Genomic DNA, 9,848 nt, shown 5'->3' with positions numbered 1-9,848 from the left:
TCCCAAATCGCTCATAAACAAGCAAATTCTTTAAATACTCGACATTTAAACACCTACACATACGCTCTTGAAAGTGTTTACCGAAATAAAAGTAAACAAGCATAAACCTAAACGCGCCAAACACAATTTTCCGTAACAAAACTCGAGCGCACCGGAAAGTCTCATTTATTTCCCGCCATCCGGCTCCTCGACCAACCGAAATTTGGCGCCTAAAATCTTCCGGCCAATGAAAACAATGGCCGCCCTTTTGGACCAATCAGCGCTAAGCCCGCGCTCTCGCCATCGCGTCTTTGTCATATCTCGAAAATTAGTACGCCAGTGCAGTGAACCCCGACGTTAAATTGAAGATTTTCCGTGAAATATCGTTGTAAAACTAACCAGGTAAGTGCATTTGTATTGTTTATCCGAAATTATAACGACCATTTTGCATTTTAATAAATCGTACACAAGATGTCTTCATGCTATTGAATAACAGTTTCGCAATTTTACTCCATTTTACTAAATCCGAAATGACGCTGTGTTATAACGAAAAATATTTCAAAGTTTTGGTTAAAATAAATATGTTAAGGCATAATTTTTACATTACTGTTTTGTTATTACCAATGTGTTTTAATAAATCAGGTTCCAATCGTATTCTAAAATTCTAGTCTTCGTTCGGCAAAATGGCGGCGACGTTGTGTGCTATTAATATATGCTCTGTCCCCTTTTATGCTATGCGGCCAAGCGCAAGTGTGATAGGGACAACAGTATTTCTGATAAGAAGCTTTAAAGTATGCTGCACACGTAACTAGACACGTCTTCGTTCTTCGTAAACAAGCTCTGCATTGGAGTTGCCATTATCCAAATTAAATAAACTTTCCACTTTTTAAGGTTAAATAAAAATTGATAGTGTATTGATGATAAAAAGTGTTTTATTTGTATAATTAGAAAGATTTTATATTTCTGTACAGTATTTCGATGTAGGATTGAGTGCAGAGAGACAACATAAATTTTTTTTCTTAATTCCATTATTATTAGGGTTTGGTAACTTTTAAATTTTCTGTTTACATAATATAATGCATATGGCATTTTATACATTTTATTTGAGTGTAAAACATTTAATTCGATGCTTAAATTTTTTTTAGATAATTAATTAATTACTCATCAATATGTTTTTATTTGAGGTAAGTATGTAGAATCCTTGATGCCTGCACATATAAAAATAAATTAAACTATTCTATATTTAGGTTTAAGCTTCAGGTAAGTTAATTTATTATGGCAACATTTGGTTACCAATTCATTAAATATTGATAAATACACAATGATTCACTTTCATGATGATGATATTCTTTGCATAATTGAAACTTCACTTGATTTCATTGTTCTTTAATGATCTTTATAGTTTTAACTAAACACTTTGCTGCGGCTCCGCCTGATATTCGAAACGTATGTTATATCCCGTTATTAAGGGAACTTAGGCATAAAAAGAATATATCTACAACTTTCTAATATTCAGTACAAAGTTGTCTAAAAAATTAATTTATTTCAAGTTAATTCAACCGAACGGAAACTGTTTTTTTTTAATGAATATAATTGCTTGCCGGTTGCCCTTTGTTAATTTTAAAACAATTTTCAACCACATAAACGTATTAAATTGATATTTTTTAATAATTGCTAATAGGTACCTGATTATTCTACTTTGCCTAAAACCATCGCGAAATTGCAAGCAGAGTTTTATTCGGATGCAATCGGATTAATAGTGCGGCGACAGCATCATGTTTTATTTTATTTATTATTAATTGCTTTGTATTTATTTTAAGGTCTATTTTCCCTATATTCACTATTGCGTGGGTCCATCAAGTTTCAGAACTAAGGTACATAATAAAAATATTATTTTATAAGATTTAATTGAATGAAGTAGAATGCATTAAAAAAAAAATTATTAAAATAATATTTTTTCATAAACTTAGGATGTAGGGAGGTATTTGTTTTGAATGTTAGTAAAATAAATGTTGTAATTATAATAATAAATACAAAGTAATGCGTAGAACTTGGTTAGAGATAATCCGTCAATTTAAGGAAAACATCCGATAGTAGCGCCACACTGTGTCAAGCGACGCAAAACATGCTCGCAGGCAAAAGCGACGCTGCGGCGTACGCAGCGAAGGTGAACGCCGCTCACGCAACCGCGTTCATTCTTTAGTCGGCCATTCGCTCTGTTTCTGGGTGGACGTATTACGTCGTTTGCGCGTCGCGTCGTATTCGCGTTGTTTACAATCAATTCTTTTTGGTTCGTAATGAGACAAACACTGGTTTGTGCGTGTTAAAAACTTGAGTTATTGTTCTTTAGGTTGCGCGGATGCGGTCGGGGAGTGCGTTCTAGTTCGGGAACTGTCGAAACGAAGATGTCAGCATTAAGTGTGAGGGCGCCTGGCCTCCAGGCCACCACAGTACTGGACTCGAGGTCTTTAAGTGTACGAGGAGTGACCACATTAGAAGGCGTGAGGAGAAACTTGTTTGGGTGTACGGATAGAGAAGAAAACAGGCGATTTGTCGAGCGGGAGCTGGCGAGGCAGTTGGAATTGGACAGCCAAAGATGGGGCTTCGATTTCGCGAATGAAACTCCACTACCAGGAGCTCAAAGGTTTGCGTGGCAACTTGTGCCGGCCACATCAATCCCTGCGGCTTTAAGAAGGTCACCCATCACAATGACAACGCCAAAACCGAGCGCACCCAAACAAGAATCTAAAGCATCGAGTCCAGAAAACAGCAAAACGCAAAAGAGAATAACAGGTTAGTGTTCCTTTTTTGTATTAAAGATTTAACTCTTAGATATACCCTCGCGTTCTTTTCACAGTGGCGAAATTTGTCCCACTGAAATGCGTGAACTCGCCTCACTGGTGACCAATATATTCTGACACCCGATTGTATTACGGACGTTGTTTAAAATAGGTCTTATAAAGTTTGACATGAAACAAGGAACTGTTTATGTTGGCGTATTTAATGATAGAAAATATCGTATTTAATGTGTAAACATGATTATGTATTTTTGCATTAGTACGACAGATGTCATTATTAATATTATTACAAGGCATCCTGCCATTTAAAGTGATTTACATCAGGGCTCGCGAATCTTTGGCGTCGGTAGGTTGTTTCGGTCCGTTTTGTCATAGAAAAATTTGCTAGCGAAACTTATGTAGGAGTAGGTGTATAATTAAACGCTGTCTTAATATAATTTTTACTTAAATTTAACCTTATCTAAATTTGTAACTTAAATTATTCTATTTTTTCACGACATTTTATATCTACCGATTTTCTTTAAGTTACACAGATTCGGTCAAAAAACAATGAAAACAAACCCTAGTGCGGTAATAACAAGTAAAAATTAAACCAAAAAAAAAACTCCTATGCATACGTATCTTAAATAAATACAAAGTTTTTTTTTAAAAACCTAATTAGGTGAGCAAACTTTCCTACAAATTCAAAAAATGCAATTTTGTATCTTGAAGTTATCTCAGTACTTTTCGTGTTTTAAATTGAGAAGTGTTTTTAGGAAACCCTATTGAAAATCTGTTTTTTTGGTTCACTGGGTAGGTATGAACTACCTTATCTAGGTAGTTCATAAAGGAAAGCATAATTAAACATGTTAAGATCACACTTAGGTACTTATCAGTAGATGTTTTATTTATATTAATTATAGATATCTTACTTAATGTGAGGTGTATTTTATTTATAAAACAGACACTGTATTTATAATAGCTTGCAATGAGATTTACTGCGAAAGTAAGTAATAGGTACATTTATTCTACCTTTTGATGGATTTCATATATTTTTTTCCGCGGAAGCTAATAGGTACCTACCTCGCCTCGGAAGGAATTAAATCATCTAGAAAGTATTAAATGAAACCATTGTTTATGAAGCGTTGTTTTATGTAATAGCTTATAAATTAATGCTTGGTTGGCATTCGTAATTGGTAGATATTTTTTTATTTTTGCCACAAAAGTTTACTGACTCTTGCTTTAAAATCTATAGGTATAGGTAGGTATAGAAACTCAAAAAAAATTACTGCATTTTAGATTTTAGATGGTACAAAAAGAGTTCCAACTTATAGAAAAGAGTAGGTGTATTTATTTTATTTTAGTGCAGTAATTTTTTTTAGGTACACCAATGGCATATTAATATTCATAACCCAAAAAATATACGGTACCTTGTTTGGTATGTTAGATAAAAGTGTTGACGATTATTTAACTTTCTTTGTTTCTCATAGTCTACCCTTACAAAAATTGGCCATTCAATAATTCTAGTTGGAAAATAGCATTTAGTAATTTTAATCAACTAATATATACATAAGTGATAAGACCTAATTTTAAATAATCCATTATGTAACCGAATACTAGACGATTACTAATTTTATAGACGGGTGTCAACTGCCCGGTCATCCATCGTTATTTGACACTGCAACTCTGACCCTCTGTTAATAAAATGACCATCAAATGACCGATATCATAATGACACCTCCGGGATAATCGTGGTGTCAGTTTAGTCTTCGACAGAAGCTAAATATAATCTGATAAACTATCAAACCCAAACTTATCAATATACTATACGTTGATCAAACCTAATAGTTATACTAACTGTGCACTGCAGTTTAACCTGCGTAAAATAAAAAATAAAAAAATCTTAAAGATAATATATAAGATCTAACCTTGTATATAATATAGGGTTTAATATAACTGCCATACTCCCAAACAAGTTAGCGCTACAACCTTAGACTGCATCATCACTTACCACCAGTTAAGATTGCAGTCAAGGGCTAACTTGAATGGAGTAAAAAAAACTTAAAACTTAAAAAAAAAAAATTACGTTACATTTATACCATTTTAAGGAGTTTAGCATGGACTGGTTTTCCTTATTCCAAAATTAGTACTATTTTCCTCCTAAACTCCAAGGTTTGGGTCTTTATAACTATACCATTGTTTTCATTTTCTCCTTCACACCTTTTGTCCTAACTTCCTTGGCATTCAACCGCCCCTAACTTGGTGATAGCAAAAAAGCCGGACGTGTTTTTTGTCCACCGAGGTGTCAAAAACCTCATAAAGATCCAAACCCTTTTTGGTAATTAAGTAACTACTTATTAAAAATTAAGATTTTTAACACCTCCTTTCTTAGTTAATTTTTAATGAACATTTTTGCGCAAGCATCAAAAGGGTCGATGCGCAAAAAATTTGTTAAGCTGCTTATTAGAATGTTTTTTTTGAACATTAATTAATTAATAACAAGTAATGTTATTTTAGGATTGTATAACATATAATACGTTTTAAATTTATAAAAGGGCCAGTTTTTTTCCCTTTGGTCCCTTAACGAAAGTTTTAATTCGTTTAAACACTAAAGTATCCAGTTCAACGGTTTTGGGATAAAAAAACGATTTAAGTGAAGTGTTTGTGTACTCTTAGGTATTTTGTTAGTTATTTTTTTTCTCTTTTAATTAGGCATTATGGTAACGTAAAAGTTATTTAGGTTGATAAATAACTCCGTATATGAATATACAATTAACATAAATCGAAGTTTTTAACTATTTAGTATTTAGGATCATCATCAATAGCATTTCAATAACATTCTACTAAACTCATCGATATAAATCTAAATTGGACTAAAGAGTTGGTGATCCCAGTAAATGGTAGTAGAAACACGATGGACGCTGCGTTTACTCTTTTATATTCTCCTTGTAGTTATATTGTTTAGTAGTATTTAGGTAATTAAACATTATTTATTTAACTGATTACAAACCATCATTTAACTGTATTTGATATTTTAGTTACTAACTAGTCACCTACTGAAGTCAGCGTAGTTTTCCAAGTGCAAACTTATTGTTATCAGATATGAATAACAAAATAACTAATGTAGTGATACTGCGGTAGATTGTAAGATAATTAAAGCAATTACGCACTGTTAGCTAGAGGAGTTGCGCAAATGTTTACGTTGTGTTTTATTAATATCTAGCGTATGTTCGCACATGTCCAATCTAAAATGGAGCATATGTGGGAGGGCGCTGCGTAATAATATGTCAAAACAAACAACTTATGTGGGTCAAGTGTCTACAACTTCGTATATGGTAGTAAAACTTCGCTAGGATCCCATTTAGATCTAGGATCGCAAAGTCCTACGTTTTTAACTCTACGCCACACGCCTTTAAGAACATTATGTCGAACTCTGAGGCATGCGGGTTTCCTCGCGATTTTTTCCTTCACCGTTGAAGCAAGTGATATTTGAATTACCTAAAACGCACATAACTTATGAAAGCACCAAAAAATAAATGACTAAATAGAAGAACTAAGAAGTACTGAGCCTTAAAAAAAGGAGTTTTATTCAATTACTACAAAGCTATTAACCGAAATTGCACCCAATATAAACTAGAGAATCAATGAATAGTATCTTATTAAAGGCGCGACAAAAAAGCACTTTAGATTTGCTTTTTTTTTTAAAAAAAAATAAGTTACCACTGAGCTGTGTGTTGTCAGTAAAGCAGTAAAATAGTCATAACTATTCACTGTGAGACGGTTCTCAAATATAAAGAGATTTTGAATTTAAAATATCATACATTACGTACCTACATATACCTACAATCAAATGTAACTTGACCGCGCTACTTAGAAACGACTTAGATTTCACATGCAATTGTAGCATTTCAAAAATAACTCCAATTGCATACAATATCCGATATCCCGCAGTTGCGTCCACTTACGGCGAAAAAAATTCAAAACACTCCAAAGTTCAACGACACTAGTAGAGGTGTAATTACGAAAACTATTAGAAGTTTAGAAGGGATCTTAGAAATTGGGTGACCGGGTTTGTTTCTTAGACCCCCTGCCTTGTCCGTACGCTTGGTCAGTTTCAGACAATCAAACTAAACTGCGGCCCTTCACAAACTCTCCAACTTACATCTGCATGTAATAACACGGTACGGTTTTATTGGATTTCAGCTGTCTATTTCTAACCATGTTGATTTAATTTGTTTTTTTGTTAATAAATCATAAAAACGTTACTTTATGTTCAATAATTATTATCTGTAGCCAAATAAAGTTCTCAATTGAGTGATTGCTTCAGATTTATTAATAATATTTGAGATTTATTTGACTTGGTAGATAAAAGATTTTATTTTATTAATATTAAAGAATGGTTAGTTGAAATAAAAACACGACCGCACCGCGTCTCTCAATGTCGCTTTTGATATTTTTGACCAAAGAATTATAGGATATATTATATTATATTACGTCAAAAAAAAAAGAAAAAAACTAGTTTAAAGTTTTTGCAGAGTGAATACCAATTTTTTTGCAGTCTGTAATATATACAAAAAAAAGTCTAACTTATATATGTTAGATTTTTTTATATTAGCATATAGAACTCCACATGGTTACAAAATAAGTTTTATCTGACAACTCAGTGCAGAGATGAAAATAACCTTACGTTAGATGTATTTCAACCATCTGCCGTAGGTACAATCGACGGTGATCAAATACGATACGTGTACAGTGGAAGCTTCAATCAATTTTATTGCAGCAAGTTAATGCATTTCATTCGTGAATCGTAAATCTCGTTTTCATTGTAATTTTCGTAATGCGAACCGGCGCGTGCGCACCCTTTGTTAGTTCACCCTCGCGGACACTGACTCCAACGGTTATATTGATTTTTTAACTGTCATTTCTACCCCAACCCATACTTAACTATATTAATTTCCTGTGACACTATAGTAATAAGAATTAGATAATTTCATTTGTGTCTACATTCATAGGTGAAAACTAAAACTAACCGGTATTCGATCTACGTAAAACGATTATACTATGACTGTATGGTGCTTGTGGCCATAAGATTATATTTAGTTGAGTAATTGTATACACAAATCTCTAAGCTAAACTAAAATAACAATTCTTAATCTTCTGCTTAACCAAAAAATTATAATTATGTAAAATTAACTTCTGCTCAACAAAAGAGTTATTTGACAGGTACCTTTTAATTTAGTATAGTTTATAGATTAGTGTAAAACGACAAAGCACAAGTGTGTAATTTGAAATTACATACAACTAAATTTTCTCAATAATTTCAATTGTCAACACATCTGCTTTTCTAACAAATGAGTTAATTTTTAGTTAGTTATTTATCTAAACTGTAATCAAATACTTTTACATAAAGAACCTTTTTTAAAAGCTTCATTTCGACTCTTCGGAGAAAACAATAAAAATAAAATTAATAGGTACACTTTTCGCATAACAGGATCGATATGTTCGCAATAGGATTTCTGTAAAACAAAAAGGTTTTATTGCATCCGAAACACGATCGCGAAATCATTACGATGTGGGTGATAAGAAAAAAAAATGCTGTCAACACACGTGTTCGAATTTCAAAATTTCACAGATAGGGGAATAGTAACGGTCGTCGGTGGCATCTGCCAGCCCCCGCGCGCACAATATTAATAGCACCCCTAAAATACCCCTACAACACCCCTAACTAACATTCTGTATCGGGTGACCGGAGGGTATGCTGCATCATCTGTTTGTTATTGTTTAAACACAGATCGATTTCTAACCACGGTTATCACGATAGCAATTTAATTTTTTAATATTTATGTACTTAAGGTATCTCATAAAAGTTTTATAAATTTTGAAATGCATGTAAAAGTTTCGGAGGATTTGAACCTAAGACTCACTGTCAATCTGAGCAATTTCCACTAAGTTACGGCTCTTCTCCCGCCGATGACGATATTAATATATGTATTGCCTTTTGTATCAGTCTAATAGGGACTATTTAAAGTTCATAAAATTGATATTGTAGTTATGAATATTAATAAATATAATAAAGTAATAATTCTCAAGGTAACTTAAAAAATATATAATTTAATAACAAACTACAAAGGACTTAATATCAGCCTAAGAAAGTAAACGGTTTCTGCAGTTTGACGACCTCCCTGGCACAGTGGTACGCGCTGTGGTGATAATTGGGAGGTCCCGGGTTCGGGAAATTTGAGAATTAATAATTGCTGCATATTCTCTGGTCTGGTTGGATGCTATAAGGCCGTTGCTAGTTACCGCCCTATTGACAAAGACGTGCCGCTAATCGATTTAGAGAATAGTAGAAACCTAAAGCTTATTATAATAAATAAATAAATCACATCAATACACACATCGCCACCTAGTCCCCAAAGTAATCGTTGCTTGTGTTATCGGTACTAAGATAACTTTATGAATAATATACATAAATACTTATATTAATAAGAAAAACATAATTGTTCATCACACAAACATTTTTCAGTTGTGGGAATCGAACCCTCGGCCTCGTACTCAGAAAGCAGGGTCACTGCGCACTGCGCCAATCGGCCGTCCAATCTGCCTTATAACTGCCATACCCCTCACAGGTTAGCCCACTATGACTGCTATCAGGTGAGATTGCAGTCAAGGGCTAACATGCGCAATAAAAAAAAACGGCATCGAATATCCTGCAAGTTACACATAACCGGAAAGGTCATCACAATTAAAATAGCACGTAAATGCTCGCACTTGTTACTGCAAAGTGCAGAAATACAATTGAACAAGTGTAAAATGACATTACAAATGCAATGTACCTTGTTGCCTTTCTCACGGGGTTCACGTGCGTAGCTACCCTAAGGAAACAGCACGTAGGATATGGTTCAGCGATCCTAACGAACTGCCAACTTAGAGGGATAAAAAGTGACCATTCACAGGGTCTGGTTAAATACCTAGAAACTGGATTCCCGGTGTTCCTTCCTCATACATTATTTACGATCCTAAGAACGTCGGAGGGCTTGTTCCAGATAAAGCGAAGGGCGAATCTGAGTCTACGGTACCGTACCAATTCGT

The 9,848-nt window shown here is 33.7% G+C and overlaps 1 protein-coding gene across 2 annotated transcripts in view; it reads left to right on the top strand.

Annotated features, from left to right (window-relative positions):
• Nucleotides 1–305: 305 nt before the first annotated feature.
• LOC120624927 (cyclin-dependent kinase inhibitor 1-like) overlaps nucleotides 306–9,848 on the top strand; it is a 63,467-nt gene continuing 53,924 nt past the window's right edge. Inside the window, exons 1-3 of one of the 2 annotated variants that reach the window (XM_039891749.1) lie at nucleotides 316–381; nucleotides 1,841–1,853; nucleotides 2,330–2,772. In XM_039891749.1, the coding sequence (XP_039747683.1) occupies nucleotides 2,385–2,772 (388 nt within the window). In that variant the 5' untranslated portion in view covers nucleotides 316–381; nucleotides 1,841–1,853; nucleotides 2,330–2,384. Of the gene's footprint in view, nucleotides 382–1,840; nucleotides 1,854–2,329; nucleotides 2,773–9,848 lie in introns of both variants that reach the window. The other variant, XM_039891748.1, reaches the window with a different exon arrangement.

The sequence above is a fragment of the Pararge aegeria genome, chromosome 7, assembly GCF_905163445.1.
Source record: "Pararge aegeria chromosome 7, ilParAegt1.1, whole genome shotgun sequence".
Lineage (NCBI taxonomy): Eukaryota > Metazoa > Arthropoda > Insecta > Lepidoptera > Nymphalidae > Pararge > Pararge aegeria.
Note: the sequence above shows the minus strand (reverse complement) of the source record. Positions and strands in the feature narration are given on the sequence as shown.